The 17,116-nt window shown below is 46.8% G+C and overlaps 1 protein-coding gene across 1 annotated transcript; it reads right to left on the reverse strand.

The window, feature by feature from the left end:
* Positions 1-646: 646 nt before the first annotated feature.
* On the reverse strand, positions 647-5,311 carry LOC110306514. The gene is given in 7 exon segments (XM_021178637.1): positions 647-2,124; positions 2,127-3,194; positions 3,197-3,529; positions 3,532-3,994; positions 3,996-4,028; positions 4,134-4,315; positions 4,318-5,311. Coding segments are annotated over 7 exon segments (4,551 nt in total).
* Positions 5,312-17,116: the final 11,805 nt, after the last annotated feature.

A 17,116-nucleotide genomic window follows, 5' to 3' on the forward strand; every position in this document is an offset into this window, starting at 1 on the left:
ACTAAGACGGGGTTAGGCCCCACTGACTGGGCTGGAGGACTTTCTATCTTCAGCTGAACCTTAAAAGTGAATCCAGGGTCCGTCCCTGTCACATAAAATCTTAGGCCCCACTGCCTCCCCTTTATCCAATCTTTTTTTTTGCCTCTTTTCCTTTCTGAATAAAAGTGATGTTTAAAGAATCATGGCCCTTATTTCGTCTGGTCACTAAAATAAGATCCCAGCTAGAGGAAGGGTGCCAATAAGTGGTTTCACATCCCCACTGACTACAGAAGAAGCCCTCTGCTCCCCCGCACCGGCNAGCCTCTTTTTTACTTTTTCTATCTCTGGGACAGACATAAAAGGGCTCCTGATGGCGCCTCCTTTGTTTAGACTCACTACTACAGCCTGGTATATCTGCAATGTACTGCCCCTGGGAACTTACCCCTTGGTTATATGACCGCTTCTGGTAGATTACCTCACTCTGGGGCACCATTTCATGTGACTCTTCAGGGATATCCCAAGTGTCTAATCCAGCCATCAAGGCACAGATTTCAGGGAACAGAGGGGGCCACCATGTATAAGGGGGGCTACCTTTGAAGTACTCCATACGGTATCTCTGGCTTGAGAGATGACTTCCCATGTCAGGGTCATGGGAGCATGAGGATTACTACCCAAGGTTGGGGCTATGGTGAAGGCGCAGCTTAAGAGGATTGTCAGTGGCTGCCACCATCCAGTCACCCTCATCTTGGTTTGGTGGTTTCTTTACATGGGAGGCATGGATCCAGGCAGCAATCCTGTCTACCTTCACTGCCGTGGGGGTAGTCAACAGCACCAGATAAGGTCCTTTCCACCGGGGCTCAAGCATGCCAGCTCGATGTCGTCTGACCAAGACTGAGTCTCCGACCTGGAACCCGTGGGGCACTGCTGTGGTTCCCGGTGTGTAGGCTTCTTTGATCTGGTTCCAGATCTGTGTTCTGACAACTTATAAGGCCTTTAAGTGGGTAAACAGAGCAGAGGGTGAGGAAAGGTCAGTGTTGGGATCCAATATCCCACCTGACTCAGTTAAGGGGGGTGGTCCCCCATACAGAATCTCATAGGGGGTGAGGCCAAAACATCCAGGAGTGTTTCAGACCCTGAGAAGCGCAAAGGGAAGGAGAGTCACCCAGTCCTGACCGCTGGTCTCAATGGCTAATTTAGTAAGGGTCTCTTCTAGGGTTCTATTTATTCTTTCTACCTGTCCTGAGCTCTGGGGCCTGTAAGCACAATGTAATTTCCAATTAGTCCCCAGTTGTGTGGCCAATTCCTGACTTACCTGGGCAACAAAAGTGGGCCCATTGTCTGAGCCGATTACCTTGGGAATCTCAAATCGAGGCAGGATTTCTTCAAGAATTTTCTTAGTTACCACCTGAGCTGTTTCTGATTTAGTAGGGAAAGCCTCTACCCATCCTGAAAAGGTGTCTATAAAAACTAGAAGATATTTGTTACCATACTTCCCTGGCTTAATTTCAGTGAAATTTATTTCCCAGTAAGCCCCTGGTCAGTCACCTCTCAGTCTTTTCCCTGGTTCATTGAAGGGGTGTGCCACATTGGTCAGAGCACAAGCCTTACAAGTTTTTGCAACTTGCTCAGCGATGGAGTGCAGTTCGATCACATAATAGTTGGAAGATTGAATCAAGTCACATAACTTCTTTGCTCCCAGATGAGTCAACCGATGGATGCGTTCTACATATGCCCTCCCTTCTTTGTAGGGCAATATGATTTTTCCTTCTTTAGTTTTTGCTACACCATGATGGCTGAACCCCCGAGCAAGTCCTCGATCTCCCATGTCTTCAATTATGTCATAGTCTTTGAGGGTATATTCAAAACTAACTTCCGGGGTGCCATGGGGTTCATCAGTGGCCTCAACGGCCAGAGTGACTGCCCCCTGGGCCGCCTGTTTTGCTGTCCAGTCAGCCATCTGGTTCCCTTTTGCTACCGGGTCACTGCTCTTTTGGTGCCCAGGACAGTGGACAATAGCGACCTTTTTGGGCAGATGTATAGCCTCTAGGAGAGCCAAGATTTCCTCCTTATTTTTAATTTCCTTCCCTGCTGATGTGAGCAGCCTCCTCTGCCTGTAGATGGCCCCATGTATGTGGGCTGTGGCAAGGCATATCGGCTATCAGTGTAGATATTGATGGCCTTACCTTCTGCCAGTTCAAGTGCTTGGGTCAACGCCTGGAGTTCTGCTTTTTGCACCGAAGTTCCTTCTGGTAAACTGCTGGCCCAAATTATCTGCTTTCTGTCCACCACCGCTGCTCCTGCTCTTCTTTTTCCTTCTACCACGAAGCTGCTACCGTCCGTGTACCTGTTAGGTACACCTGGCCAAGGTTGATCAGTCAGGTCTTTTCTGGTTCCGGTCTCTTCGGCCAGGATGTCAGCACATCAGTGCACTGGGGTGGAGTCATCTGCTTTGGGGAGCAGGATGGCAGGGTTGAGGATAGCAGGCGGAGCAAAAGTTATCCGGTCATTTAACAACAAGCTCTGGTAGTGTGTTATCCGGGTGTTTGTCATCCAGCGGTTGGGGGGCTGCCACACAATACTTTCCAAAGCATGGGGAGCAATTACAGTCACATGTTGACCCAGAGTAAGCTTGTCAGCGTCTTTGACAAGTAGGGCTACTGCAGCAATGGCTTTCAGGCAAGAGGGCCAACTACTGGCAACCGGATCTAGCTTTTTGGACAGGTAGGCCACCGGCCGCTTCCAGGGCCCCAGAGTCTGAGTCAGGACTCCACGGTCTACTCTAGCCTGCTCATCAACGTATAGGGTGAAAGGCTTAGTCAAATCTGGCAAGGCCAAAGCAGGGGTTGCAAACAGAGCAGCCTTTATGCTGTCAAAGGCTTTTTGGTGTTCCTCTGTCCAGGTGAACGGGACTTTTTCTTTACTGAGTGGGTACAGAGGGGCCGCCAGTGTTGCCAATCCCGGTATCCAGAGTCTGCAAAAGCCCGCCGTCCCCAGAAACTCACGTACTTGTCGCGGAGTGGTGGGGATCAGGATCTGCATCACAGTCTTCTTTCGAGCCTCGGTTAGCCATCGCTTTCCTTCTTGGAGGATGTATCCTAGGTAGGTTTCCTTGGTGCGGCATAGCTGAGCTTTCTTAGCGGATACCCGGTACCCCAACTCACCCAGTTCATTCAGGAGTTTCTTGGTCCCGTAGAGGCACAGTTCCTGGGTTGAGGGTTGCAGTGGAGCGCTTCATCAAAAAGGGTAGGGGAATTTTTGAACCCTTGTGGCAACCGTGTCCAAGTCAGCTGGCCCGTATACCCTTCCTCTGGGTCTCTCCACTCAAAGGCGAATGGTGGCTGGCTGTTGGGGTGCAATTGGAGGCAGAAAAAGGCATCTTTCAAGTCTAGGACAGTATACCAAGTCCGCTCTGGCGGGAGGGAGCTTAATAGGTTGTAAGGATTGGGAACAGTAGGGTGAATGTCTTGTACCCTTTTGTTAACTTCTCTCAAGTCTTGCACGAGTTGATAGTCATTAGTTCCGGGATTGCGCACAGACAGGAGAGGGCTTTCCAAGGGGATTGGCAAGGCACTAAAATCCCCTGTTGTAACAGTCTCTGGATATGTGGCCGGATGCCTTCTTTAGCCTCCCTACTCATAGGATACTGTTTGACTGAGATGGGGGAGGCATCAGCCTTTAGCTCCACCACAACCGGTGGCACCTGTTTGGCTAATCTTATTCCTGCCTGTTCAGCCCAAACTCCAGAAAAAGCAGACATCCATTTGGATGCTGGTAACTGCTTGGGATTCTGCTCATGGAGGCGGTACTCCTCTTCTAGGTGCAAAACCAAGCAAGCTACTGGGGCACCCTCCCAGGTGACCTGGGGTCCCTTGGCAGTGAATTGAACTTGAGCTTTTAATTTGGTTAGTAGATCCCTTCCGAGTAGGGGGGCTGGGCACTCAGGAATAATAAGGAAGGAGTGAGTTACTTGTCCTTTTCCAACCTCTAGAGTGTGCTTGGTAGTCCAAGGGTTAAAATTTGTGACCAGTGGCTCCTATTACCATTGTTTTCTGTTTTCCTTTTTTTTTTNGATTTCTGCCTCCCCTACCAAAGCAGTCTCAGGTCCCACGTGATTGGACTGGACAACTTTTTCTTAATATCAGAGGCAGACTGACCAATGAAGCCATAGCAACAGCCGCTTGTTGTCCCTTCGAGGAGGGATCAGATGGGGTATATCTCCTATAAGCCTCCATCAGCCATTCTAAGAAAACGGAGGGTGGCTCCACTGGACCCTGAAGAACCTCTCTTACCTTGGCCAAATTGGTGGGTCGCTGTGCGGCCCCCTTGAGACCTGCCATAGAGTGTGGCGGTAGAGCGTGAGACACTCCCTACCTTTCGCAGTGTTGAAATCCCAGTCGGGGCGGGCCAAGGGAAAAGCCGCATCTACAAGGGTGGGGAGACTAGTGGGGGTCCCGTCTGGTCCTGGGACATTCTTTCTGGCCTCTAACAGGATCCTCTCTCTCTCCTCCCTGGTGAAGAGGACCTGCAAGAGTTGCTGGCAATCATCCCAAGTGGGCTGATGGGAAACCATGAGGGACTCAAGGAGCCCAGTCAAGCCCGAGGGATTTTCTGAAAAAGAAGGATGATTAGTTTTCCAATTGTAAAGAAAAGCCGAAGAGAAAGGCCAATACTGCAAGGGAGCAAGTTCATTGGGGCCCGGAGGAGGGCCACCAACATAGGCACGGAGGGACAAGACAATGGTGGAGTCGGGGCCAGGGCCCATGCCATCTGGACTGCGACCCCTGTGGCTCCATGTCCCCGCTGCAGGCCTGGCGGCCCGTCCCCCTCAGGGATAGGGACGGGTTCTGCTGGCGCGAACCAGAGGAGGGAGAGGCTGAGGAACAGGTAAAGGGTAAAGGGGTGGCTGTGGTTCCGTCCATGGATAATCATTGATCTCGGGATAGATCTGTGGGGGAGCTGAGGGACCAGTCGGCTGCTGATTTGCTTTCGGTTGTGACATAACGACAGCGATCATCACCGAAGGAGTCCTGTATATCCAGGGTCGCACCCAGGGTGGAGGATTCTGGACCAGATCCTGCCAAACAAGGATGTAGGGGACCTGGTCCGGATGGCCCCCTGGTGTCTGAAAAACAAGACGCTTTACAGCATAGATAATGGGTAAATGAAAGGATCCGTCTTGCGGCCAGCCAACAGCAAATGTCGGCCATTCAGATGAACAAAAAGTCCGCCATGGTCCCTTTTTTACTTCAACAGACAAACTATGAGCCCTACTCTTAACGTCCGTCCAATGATTTAAAGTCAGAGTCAAAGGGGTTGTCACAGGGTGTCCCATTTCTATAATACTTACAATGAAGACAATCACAAAGACAATCACAGAAAGAGACAAAATGAGCTGCCGACTCCGAGTCGACCAGAAATACCGAAGAGTCAGCTGGCCTGGAAGCAAGTTGCTGACACAGATCGTCAAGGAGAAGACTTATCTCCTGACTATTCCTGCAGGGGTCCCCCAGGCGTCCCTGGTCCTCCCCCTGTCCTCCTGGGATGTCTCCCAGGGCGAACGGACTGTGGACATCAGATATGTCTATCTCTATTCACCCCGCTCTCCCTCTCAGAGCGCGGTCTCACAGAGCATCCGCAAAACCGAAACTGCGATCGCACCAGATTTTTAGACAGAATACAGACCCAGAATGGAGACAAAACAGAGAACCTTACCTCCAAGTGGGTCTAAGACCCCTGGGTGGTCGTGCAGATCCCGGACGAGACCCCAAATGAAGGACCTCCCCCCCAAGGGAGACCCTCACTCAAGTCTCAGGAATAGCGCGCACCCAGCAAGACACTGAGACCGAACTTGCTGTAATCACACGAGGAAGTGTATTAACAGCGAGAAGACAGGACAAGAACTCAAACCAGCATGCTGGGGCCGAGACTCATACACCACGCAGGGGTAGAGGAGTTCGACCCCGACCCTATTTTTCAGCAGGCTTATAAAGGCAAAAACCACAGATTAGGGGGAGGATCGGGGAGGAAATAGGGGAAGTCTAGGGGAAGATGTTTGCTTCAAGGCACCTGGGACATTGAAACATTCTGCGGTTGTTTTTCTCAAAAGTTCCAGGTAATTAGACCATCTGGCAGGGGGCCAGGGCCCATGTTCTCAGGGAAGTCAAGTATTTTTCCACTCTTCAAATGCAGATTCCTTTTTTTAAAATTAAAACTTGGAGTCTCTCTCTCTCTCTCTCTCTCTCTCTTTCTCTGTGTGTGTGTCTGCACTCCAGTGTGTGTGTATGACCCATGAAGGGCAGAGGACCATCCCGGTCCTCACCGCCCAGCAGAGATACGAACGACACGGACACCAAGTTGGGTTCACATAACAGCTTCTTTACTTGTTTTCCTTCTTGCTGCTTTTCTTACAACAACTCCCCTAACAACAGCTTCTCGTACTACTACTAGCTTCTACTTAGGGCAAGGGATAAACAACAAAACTCCTATCCTCGCGCCAGGGCTGACCTCATCTCACTCCACCCCACCTCATCCAATCAGAATTCACACACACTCCAGGCACGAGCTCAGGTAGGTCAATGATAGGCTGACAGGTCCGGATCACGAGGAACAGTCCAGCCTGGCAGGCAGCCCATGCATGCAGCCTCACTGCGCATGCTCGGGCAAGACAGTAAACATCTTGGCCCATGCGGCCACACCCACTTCCCACATCTCCCTCTTTTTGTTTTATTAGTAGCTCTGGGATCAGCATCTGTCTTAGGTTGCCCCCATCCGTGCCACATCCTTACCCGTCATGGGAGTGACGAACTCATTTTTGCCATCCTGTCTTAGGTTGGTATGCGCACGTGAGGGTCTTACCCATCATTGATTACTGATCCAGCATGTTGAGCCAACATTGGGGGTATGTTCCTGCTTCCAAGACTGCCATAGCCTGCACTAAGGCTCGTTCATCAGCCCTGTGCCGCCTTCTCACACGTGCCATCCACCAAAGCATTCCTCTACACACAACAGTCAGCAGGAGCGCTCAAAAGGCCATCCCTCCCCAATTTTTTTAAGAATCCCACAGTTCCCTGGATGATCTCCATCCATTGCTTTGCAGTTGCAATCTCCACATGGGTGTTGTTCATGGCAACAATCGATGCCCGCAATTCCTTCATTTTTGTGTCGAGATCATGACTCCAATTTCCTAATTGCACCAATTGCACTCAACAGATTTGCAGCTCTGGACAAATTCTGATACTGAACAGAGGTTACACACATTCCTGACATGAGTAATGCAGGAAGCAAATACTAACTGCTCCAAAATATTCATCTGTTCCTGCAACCAATCTACTCTTTGGTTAACCATAAGGATATCAGCTTTCAGTTTTGTATTCCAGTGGAGCTGAAGCCCCGATTTCCTCTTTTTAGTCCCCTTGAAGGGAAACTAGCATAGTGACTAGGCAAAAGCAAAATTTGAACAGTTCTATCTCCAGGGGAAATGATAGACACCCTTCTGGGGGAGGAAACCATGATCTTATTTTTGTGAACACCTTATTACTTTCAAAACACAGAAGTACATAAAGAAAAACCTTTTATTCAAACTTGGCTATATTCTGTTCTATACCCCCATACCACACTGCTGTCTGTTCTCTGCCTGTTCACTAAATGTCTTTTCCATATCTTTTCAATGCTTACTTGAAATACCGATTTTATAGACATAAATTTGTAACATATTTACATAGAGCATACATATGCATACCTAAGAACTTTAAGTGTTTTTATCTTACACAAAACAATGGTCCCTTTCATAGTGTTGTTTTCCTTCTAATACTATTGGCTAGTCCTCCCATCCACTATATAAGACCATCTTTTCTCTTTTTACCGTTGCCCCTGTTGGTACTAGGAAGGCCCCCGCAATGGCAGGCACATTTTTCCAGACTTTTGCATGAAGACTACGCTTTTCCCTTTTGTCTTCCTCATCTTTATAGGGGGGAGGAGAAGGCAAAGGAGGGGCTGATGGTTCAGGTGGCCTACCACGTCTCAATCTCCAGCGGGACATCCGACTACAGACATCATTGTCACTATCAATCCCGTCGCTGTCACTAGTAGACCCTTCAGAGCTAGATTCCTTCTTCACTTTCTTATCTTTGGTTTGTTGTCTAAGCTGTTTAGGTTTTCGGCAGCTAGCCTAAGAAGCAATCTCCTTAGCCTCCTCAAGCTCCGCCGCTCCTTCCTCTATTTCAGCATTCTACTTTCCGCTGGCGTCCCTCAAACACGCCCTGAACAAGTTCCAGATGGCTAACATTTTTACTTTCATTTTAGTCGCAGTTGAACCCATGTTGCTGAAATTTCCTTCGTCTCTATTCCTGAGAACCTTAGTGCTTCATCCCTTTTTTTTTTCCCCCCGGAAAACCTTCCCTTTGTCTCTATATTTGAGATCCTTAATGCTTCGTCCCTTTTTTCCCCGGGAATCTTACCTTCGTCTCTATACCTGAGAACCTTAATGCTTTGTCCCTTTTTTCCTGGGAACCTTACCTTCATCTCTATCTGTTCCGCATTGGTTTCCAACTGTACTCCTGTCATTTGCAAGTATTTTGCTACTGACTTAATGGTCTCAGTCTATAGTAGTCCTTTCTCAGTCTCTGAGGTTACCTGTCTATACTATCTATGCAAGTCCCATTTTTAAAATGGAAAGCTGCCTGGTCTATAATTTAGATCACTTTGGACATATGCCTCTGCTCTGCTCTGCCTCTCCTGTCAGGCCTTGATACACCCATCCTATCTATTTGACTTGTCTAATAAAATCTGAATGCCTTCCATTTGGAAACTGCATTTTCCTTTGCCCTTTACAAGATGGCATCACTCTGATCTCTCATTTTCAAGTATCAAACAGAACTAAACAACAAAAAACTTAAGAGAAAATGAATTAACAGGGAACATTTAAGAATGGCATGTGCCTCTGACAGAGTAGAATAATTTTTGTAAGTTCCACAGACTCTTACAGTCTAACTAAAGAGGTTCTAAACTGGCCACTTACCTAAATTTCCTTACTGCTGTTTACTAAAATTTCCTTACTTATCGTTGCCGACCTACACGATGAGTTCCCCGTACGGGCCACCACTTGTCCCGGTCTCCGCAGTCTCCGACCTGTGGAGACAAGAACGACAAGGAGACACCAAGTCAGGTTCACACAACAGCTTCTTTACTTGTTTGTTCTCCTTCTTGCAGCTTTTCTTACAACAACTCCCCTTACAACAGCTTTTCTTACTACTACTAGCTTCTAATTAGGGCAAGGGCTAAACAACAAAATGCCTCTCCTCGCTGGGGCTGACCTCATCTTGCTCCACCCCACCTCATCCCATCAGAATTCACACACGCTCCAGGCACGAGCTCAGGTCGATCACAGGCAGCACACACATGCAGCCTCACTGCCCATGCTTAGGCAAGTCAGTAAACATCTTGGTCCATGCGGCCACACCTGCTTCCCGCAGAGGACAACTTTGTGGAGTCTGCTCTTCCCTCCTACCTTCTCATAGGTTCTGGAGATCAAAGCCAAGTTGTCTGTCAGGTTTGCTTTGCAAGCTCTTTTACCTGCTGAGCTATCTTGCTGGCCTTGGCCTTGAAGTTGATCTATAACTAAAGCTGGCTTTGAACTCCTGATGCCCTTTCCTCTGTCTCCCAAGCTGCCATTACGGGCATTCGACCACACCTGCTTTACATGTATTTTAAAACTGCTTTGTAGTATTTCTATGATAAATGCAAATTTTAATTATAGTTAAATAAAATGGTTATCTTAGACCAGTAGTTCTCAACCTGTGGGTCAGGACCCCTTTGGGTATTCCCATATCAGATATTCTGCATATCAAATATTTAGATTATGATTCACAACAGTAGCAAAATTATAGTTATGAGGTAGCAATGAAAATAATTTTATGGCTGGGGGTCACCACAACATGAGGGAATATATTAAAGGGTTAAGAGCATTAGGAAGGTTGAGAACCACTGTCATAGACCCAAGAGCTAGCTGTGATGTCCCTATAAAACTTACACTCATGTTATTCTAAGTCTTGCAGTAATTATGGCTTTAAAGAGCTTGGTGTGCGTGCGTGTCTCTGTGTGTGTGTGTGTGTGTGTGTGTGTGTGTGTGCGCGCGCAGACGTCTGTGCATGTTTGCATGCAGGAGTGTAGTAGGCACATGCATTCCAGGGTGCTCACATGTGAAGGTCAGAGGATAACCTTGGGTGTCAGTTCTCTCCTTCCACCTGATTTGAGGCAGGGTCTTTTGTTTAGCAGGGCTTACACCAGGCTAGCTCCTGTAGAACCCCCTATCTCATCCTGCTGCAGGAGTGTCAGGGTTACAGGTATACATGTCTGTCTCCAGCTTCACACAGGTTCCGGTCCTCACACGGGTTACAGGTACACACATCTGTGTCCAGCTTCATACAGGTTCTGGTCTTCATGCTTGTGCAGCAGATGCCTTAACCACTGAGTCACCCTGTTTTGTTTTGCTGAGGCATAGCCCAGGCTGTCCCTCAGCTTGTGATGCTACTCAGCTTTCTGAGTGCTGAGCTCACAGGGATGCACCACCATGCTCAGCTGATAATTATAATGGAAGATAGTTTTGATGTCTCACATAAATAGCATTATAGTAAATACAGTATTTCAGTTTTGATATTGCCTTTTGTCTTTAATGTCAAATCAGAAGTGCTAATGCACTGTTTTGTGTCCTCTCTGCTACTGGAGTATATGTATATATACTTTTATGCAATTCAGGTCCAACATAGATAGAATTCTGTAATCTAATTTTGTTTATTTATTTGCAGGAATCCAGTTGATGGCTTGTGCAACTAAACAATCGCTGTGCTCCTGAGCCACATTTACACTCCCGCTGTTAACTCCTCATTGAACATTTCATAGACTTCCCCACCAGAGTCATCTAGTCCTGGACTTCCATCCAGGAAGTTTTGGGTCATGACTTCTCTTAGAAATGACCTTTTATCTATTTGATGGTATCCACAAACCCCTTAGTCTGTATTCAGTCTCTTCATTCTGAATTTTAGTTTCTCAGATTTAATAATGTGAATTATTCGATCTTAAAATCACTGATTCTAGCTGAGCATGGTGACACACCAATCATCCCAGCACGCTGGCAGGAAGATCAGGTGTTCAAGGCCAGTTTAGGCTACAGAATGAGTTGTCAGTTAACCTATGTTACTATGAGACCCCGTCTTAAAAAAAAAAAAAAAGCCAAGTATAGGATATATGCTTGAAATCTCAGCACTTAGGAAACAAAAATATGGGGCTTGGAAGTTCAAGACCATCCATCCTCTGCTACATAGGGGATTTGAGGTCAGCCTGGGCTTTGTGAAACCCATCTGAAATCAAGTCAAGTCTATATTTAAGCTCAGTGATTATTTTTGGATCTTTTTCTGAGCTCCTGTCCTGTCCTGTCCTCATCACACGTGTGGATAAGTTCCCCTGGGGGTTCTTTGTGAACATACATGTTTAAAGAAATAAAACTATTTATTCATTGTGTGTGTGTGTGTGTGTGTGTGCGTGTGTGTGTAGGGAACGCATATAGAACCAGAGAACAGCTTGTGGGAGTGGGTTCACTCTATACACTGTGTGGGCTCCAGGGACTAAACTCAGGTGGGCAGGCTTGGCAGCAAGCACCTCTTTACTGGATGCACTATCTCATTGGCTCCCATGGGTGATTTCCCAAAAAAATCACCCTGTTTCTCCTCCTGAGCGATCTGTTATATTCTTCGTCTTTTATCCGCAGTGTGTGAGGGCTGCTAGTTTGCCTTGTAGGCTTTCGTTTGTTCTCTTACTGAGACGGATGAGTGCTTTCTGGTCTCAGCCTTTGCAGTAGCTGGGACTACAGCTGTGCAGCCCTAAGCTATGTGTTACTGTTTTGGCTAGAGTCAGTTCTGAGTTAGCTAAAACTGAGGTGTGCCTTGTATCAGTTCCCAGTGGAGCCTCAGAGGAGTAGGCATAGACGTACATAGTAATTTTCAAATAAGTTCAGCTCTCCTCCAGAACCCAGGTCTTCACTAGGAATGCAAGTGGTGGCCACTTCAACCCAGACATTACTCAGAGCGAGCACAGGAAAGCCAGGGAAGATGCCCCCTGCTTCCTGCCAGTCTCCAGATGTCCTTTTCTCGGCCGAGTATTTAACTCAGATGTGTCAACCTTTGGCTGTTTTTCAGTTTGTGCTCTGAGTTTTTCGGTGTCTGTGTGTTCTTCAGTATTTCTGTTGGGAGAGAACAGGACAGGAGAGCTTGGAGCTACCCACCCCTCCCTGATGCTTCCAGAAGGGCTCTTAGTGGGCTGAAATCTCGGTTTATAAAATATCTCTCACTTCTGCAGTGACTTCCTATTTGTGGAATAGTCTGAGAACTTACTGCTCATTTCTACTCATAGAGACAGAGGCTGTCCCTGTCCCATGAGCACACAGATTGGGTTTATGTCTCCTAAGGCACAGGTTCTCTACCTTGGCTGTGTGTTAGACTCATCCATGGAAGTTTTTTGTTTTTTGTTTTTTTTTTAAGGTGCTTTGAATTCTCTCCACACTTGGGGAATCATAAATTCTCAGGTCAAACAGTGAAGAAATGCATGAAACTAGGAGTTTGCCCAGTGGTCTATAGTGAAGGATGATATTTTTAAATATTAAGCCAATTATTAGAGGTTTTATTATGGTAAAAATTGTTCTTGATAATGAAATTGAAATTTACTTGTAGAACTTATAAAAATCTGGGCTCCTAGACTAGTTAGATGGTTCAGTGGGTAAAGCCACTTACTGCTACGACCGATAACCTGTGTTCAGTCCCTGATAGTGGAAGGAAAAAAACACAACTGTCAGGAATTGGTGTGTAATGTCATGCTTCATGCATACATGCACATACACACACATGCATATGCACACACACATACATGCACATACTCACACATGCACAAACACACACATGCGCACGTGCACGCACACACAGACACACACAGACACACACACACACACAGAGTCACACTAAGTGAACTAAACTGTAATGAAAAAAAAAAGCCAGATGTGGCAGTATACACTGGGGAGGCAGAGGCAGTCAATCTCTGTGAGTTCAAGACTACCCTGATCCCTGATCTACATAGAGAGTTACAGGCCTGAAAAGTCGACACAGTGAGATCCTATTAAAAAAAAGTGGTGGTGGCGGGAGTGGGGGATGGGTCCAGGGGTGATTATCAAGCATTTTAAAAACCCAAGAAGATGGCTTAGGAGTACCAGCTGTCCAGGACTGATGTCATGAGTTTGACCCCGGAACCTTTGTACGAGGAGAAATCAGAAGAGGAGCGGGTGTGCATCTGTGATCTCTGCACTGGAGTGAGACAGGAAGTAAAGACAGGAGAATCACACAGGAGCTCGCTGGCTACCTCGCCTGGAGTAAGGCGGCTGCGCACAGTCTGCCTCAACAAGGTGAGAGAGGGGAGCTGCCTTCTGAAGGTTGCCTTCTGATCTCCACACAGGTGATTGCCCTTCCTTCCTTCACAGACCGCATCCAGAGCTTTAAGCAAGCAAATCTCAAATCACTGTTCCATCTTCTCCCTACACGGACACCCCCTTTTTAATGTCCAGGGGAGCCACGCCAGTTTGGTGGTGGGTCACCAAGCATCATTCTTTCCCACAAAGACAGTCTGTGTATCCTTCCGTTTTCTCTCTTTAATGGCTAGGACAAAAAGAGAAATGGTGTTCACTCTTTCAGCAGAGATATATTCATAATTACACATTAAACATGAATTTATAGCAGATGCCTTAGGACAACTTGTTAGACTGATGTCCTCGATGTTCGCTCTTAATGAGAGACACTGACATAATGAGGTGGCACCCTCCTGCATTTCTACTATCTTTGTATAAGCCTTAGATAAAGCCTATTGAAGAAGAATGGGCGCTGCCTCAGAATCCCCACCACCCGGGGTTACCCTCCCTCCCTCTCTGTCAGGCTCACACACTCACTAAGGCGGAACTTCCTTGTTTCAGTTTCCTGTACTTTTTCTTGACACATCTCCAGTGTACTTTAGGAATCTCTCACTCTCCATTGTTTGTTTTTAAAAATACGAGATTTGCACTAACTCTTTGAGAAGCGCATACAGGTTCACACGTCTTGATCACATCTATTCAGCTCTTACACTAACTCCTCCCAGTCTCGCCCTGAGCCTAGCCCCGCCCCTTCCACGTTCTTGGCTCTGGCTAGAGCAGGGGTCAAAGAGCAGAGGTGGGACTGGGACTGTAGGGAGTCTCTGCATTATCTCCTTAAGAGCTGATCCCCAGGAAGGCGACCAGCCTGTCTCGAAATTTGCTTTGCGTGGAATATAATAAGGAAATCTAAAAAGGCTGGACAGAAGGTGTGCTTAATCTCTCGTAATGCTGGTTCACCCCAGTTTCAGACCAAGAGTGATGATAGTTGGGAAAAAATTGGGAGCCTGCCTGCGGGCGCCCTTCACCCCTGATGGAAAGATTGCTACAGAAACCTGACCCTCGGAAGTTCCCAACGTCCGAGTAAGGATTTATTAAAGGAATTAATATCTTTGAAGGCTCAGAAAGCAATCCTGTTTTCCTACAAGATGGATGAAAGGTAGAGATTTCAAAACATTTGCTAGAAAACATCAATAGCCAATCCCGCTGATTTAATTTTTTCAATCCCCCGGGCATCAAAAGAAGTTGTGACTTGTCCACGTTTACCTTGGAAGAGAAGCAATATTGTAAATTAGAAATGACCAGGGCTTTGCTGGCTGCATTTCATTTCTAATTAGTAGAAGTTTCAGGAAACTTTGGAACATTTTTTTTTTTTCCGCAGAAGCTAAAGAACTCACCCCTTGTGGGCGCAGGAGTATCTGGCCACCTTCACTTACAAACGACGAAGCGTTGGATCTAGTTGTCTGTCCCAAGCTTTCCAAAACATGGGGTTCAGCCACCCCCATTTCGTGTCCAGTTTACTCTTGACTCAGCAGACATTTACTTATTATCAAAGACTGATCCTCAAACTGAAAACAGTATCTAACAAAGAAACACCTAGATTGCAAAGCAGTAAGTTAGTGACTGAGTTTGCTTCTGGTGGTGAGCCCATGGGAAGCAATGCTAGTAGGGCTGTCCGTGTTTTCCTCCGAGAATGAATCTGAAATGGAGGCCATGCCATACGTTAGGCTGTGTGGGGCTGTGAGCTTGTCCCAGCTGCTCAGCATCATTTGAACCCAGGAGTGTAAGGCCAGCTCAGACAGCAAAATAAGGCTCCCAGTTAAAACAAACCAGATCATTAAAAACTCCAACAAGGAGAGGGGTCCAGGAAGGGGGACAGCATTTGAAATGTAAATAAATAATATTGGTAATTAAAAAGAAAAACAAACAAACAAAAAATTTATTGACTACATTTTAAAAAAAATTCAATGTCAGCCAGTTGGTGGGTGCACACACTTTTAATCTCAGCACTTGGGAGGCAGAGACCGGCAGACCTCTGAGGCTAACCTTGTCTACTGAGACAGCTCCAGGATCATCAGGGTTATAAAGTGAAACCCTATCTTGAATTGCCTGCCCTCTGTGCCCCTCAAAATACAGTCTCCTTGGCTGGCCACAAACTCTTAATCTTCCTGCATCAGCCTCCTGACTTCTGAGAGCTCAGACCACACTACCGTGTCTGGAGCTGTTGTGTCTAGCAGTATTTCAAACCCTTAGGATAAAGCGATAAATAAATCAAGTCTCTAATGTCAGAAAATGTCTAGTTATTAGTGGAAATATTTAGCTCTGAACTGTATTCTCTACGTAGATAGTTCAGGAAGCACCTGAATGCTATTATAGTAAGAAGAATGTATCTTCTAAAAACATGACTATCTTAGTATGGCGGCTGATCTTGATCATCAACTTGACTGCGATTTCAGAAACTTTGGGCACTCCTGTGAGGATCATTTGAAGCAGGAAGAATCCTAAATGTGTACAGCACTTTCTGGTGACAGGTCAGATTAAGGGACATAGAAGAAAGGAGCTTTTGCATTTTGCCTGCTTGTCCTCACTCTTGCTGGCAAGTTCATCCACCCCAGTGCTATGGAGTTTTTAGAATCAGCTTCTTGTAGACTAAGGGCCAGCTCTCCAGGAATCTCCTCCACCTTCAGCACCAGACTGAGACTGCTGAGACATCCAGTCTACAGGACTGAGCAACTACTAGATTCTCAGCGTCTTGTGTGAACTACCTGGACCACAGCATGGAATTCAATCTAATAAATATCACACACACACACACACACACTGATCATATCAATTCTGTTCTTTTAGAGAATGCTGACTAATATACTTAGTCTCTGTCTGCATGTCTGTGAAATTATCACTCTGTGTGTGTGCCTGTATGTGCTTGTATGTGTGTACGTTGGCTGCATGTGTGTGTGTGTGTGCGCGCGCGCGCATTGGCTGTGTGTGTGCACATGCGTGCAGGCCAGAGGTTGACATCAGATGTCTTTCCTTTCTCTCCATGGGCTAGTTTTTGAGACAATGTCTCTCTGAACATGAAACTTAACAGTTCAGCTAGGCTGTCCAGCCAATGAGCTTCAGGGATTTCCCTGCATCTGCGTCCCCAGTTCTGGAGTTACATGGGCACACTGACAAACCTGGCCTTTTAGGTAGGTCCTCATGTTTGTGAGATGGACACTTTACCACTTTACGAGCTGAGTCACCTCCTCAGCTCTACTTACACATTTCTTTCTTTTTTTTTTTAAATTTTTTATTAGATATTTTCTTCATTTACATTTCAAATGCTATCCCAAAAGTCCCTTATACCGCCCACCCACTCCTACTTCTTGGCCCTGGTGTTCCCCTATACTGGGGCATATAAAGCTTGCAAGACCAAGGGGCCTCTCTTCCCAGTGATGGCTGACTAGGCCATCTTCTGCTACATATGCAGCTAGAGACACGAGCTCTGGGGGTACCTGTTAGTTCATATTGTTGTTCCACCTATAGGGTTGCAGACCCCTTCAGCTCCTTGGGTGCTTTCTCTAACTTCTACATTGGGGGTCCTGTGTTCCATCCAATAGGTGACTGTGAGCATCCACTTCTGTATTTGCCAGGCACTGGCATAGCCTCACAAGAGACAGCTATATCAGGGTCCTTTCAGCAAAATCTTGCTGGCATATG

This window comes from Mus caroli, chromosome 12, assembly GCF_900094665.2.
Source record: "Mus caroli chromosome 12, CAROLI_EIJ_v1.1, whole genome shotgun sequence".
Taxonomy (NCBI): Eukaryota; Metazoa; Chordata; class Mammalia; order Rodentia; family Muridae; genus Mus; species Mus caroli.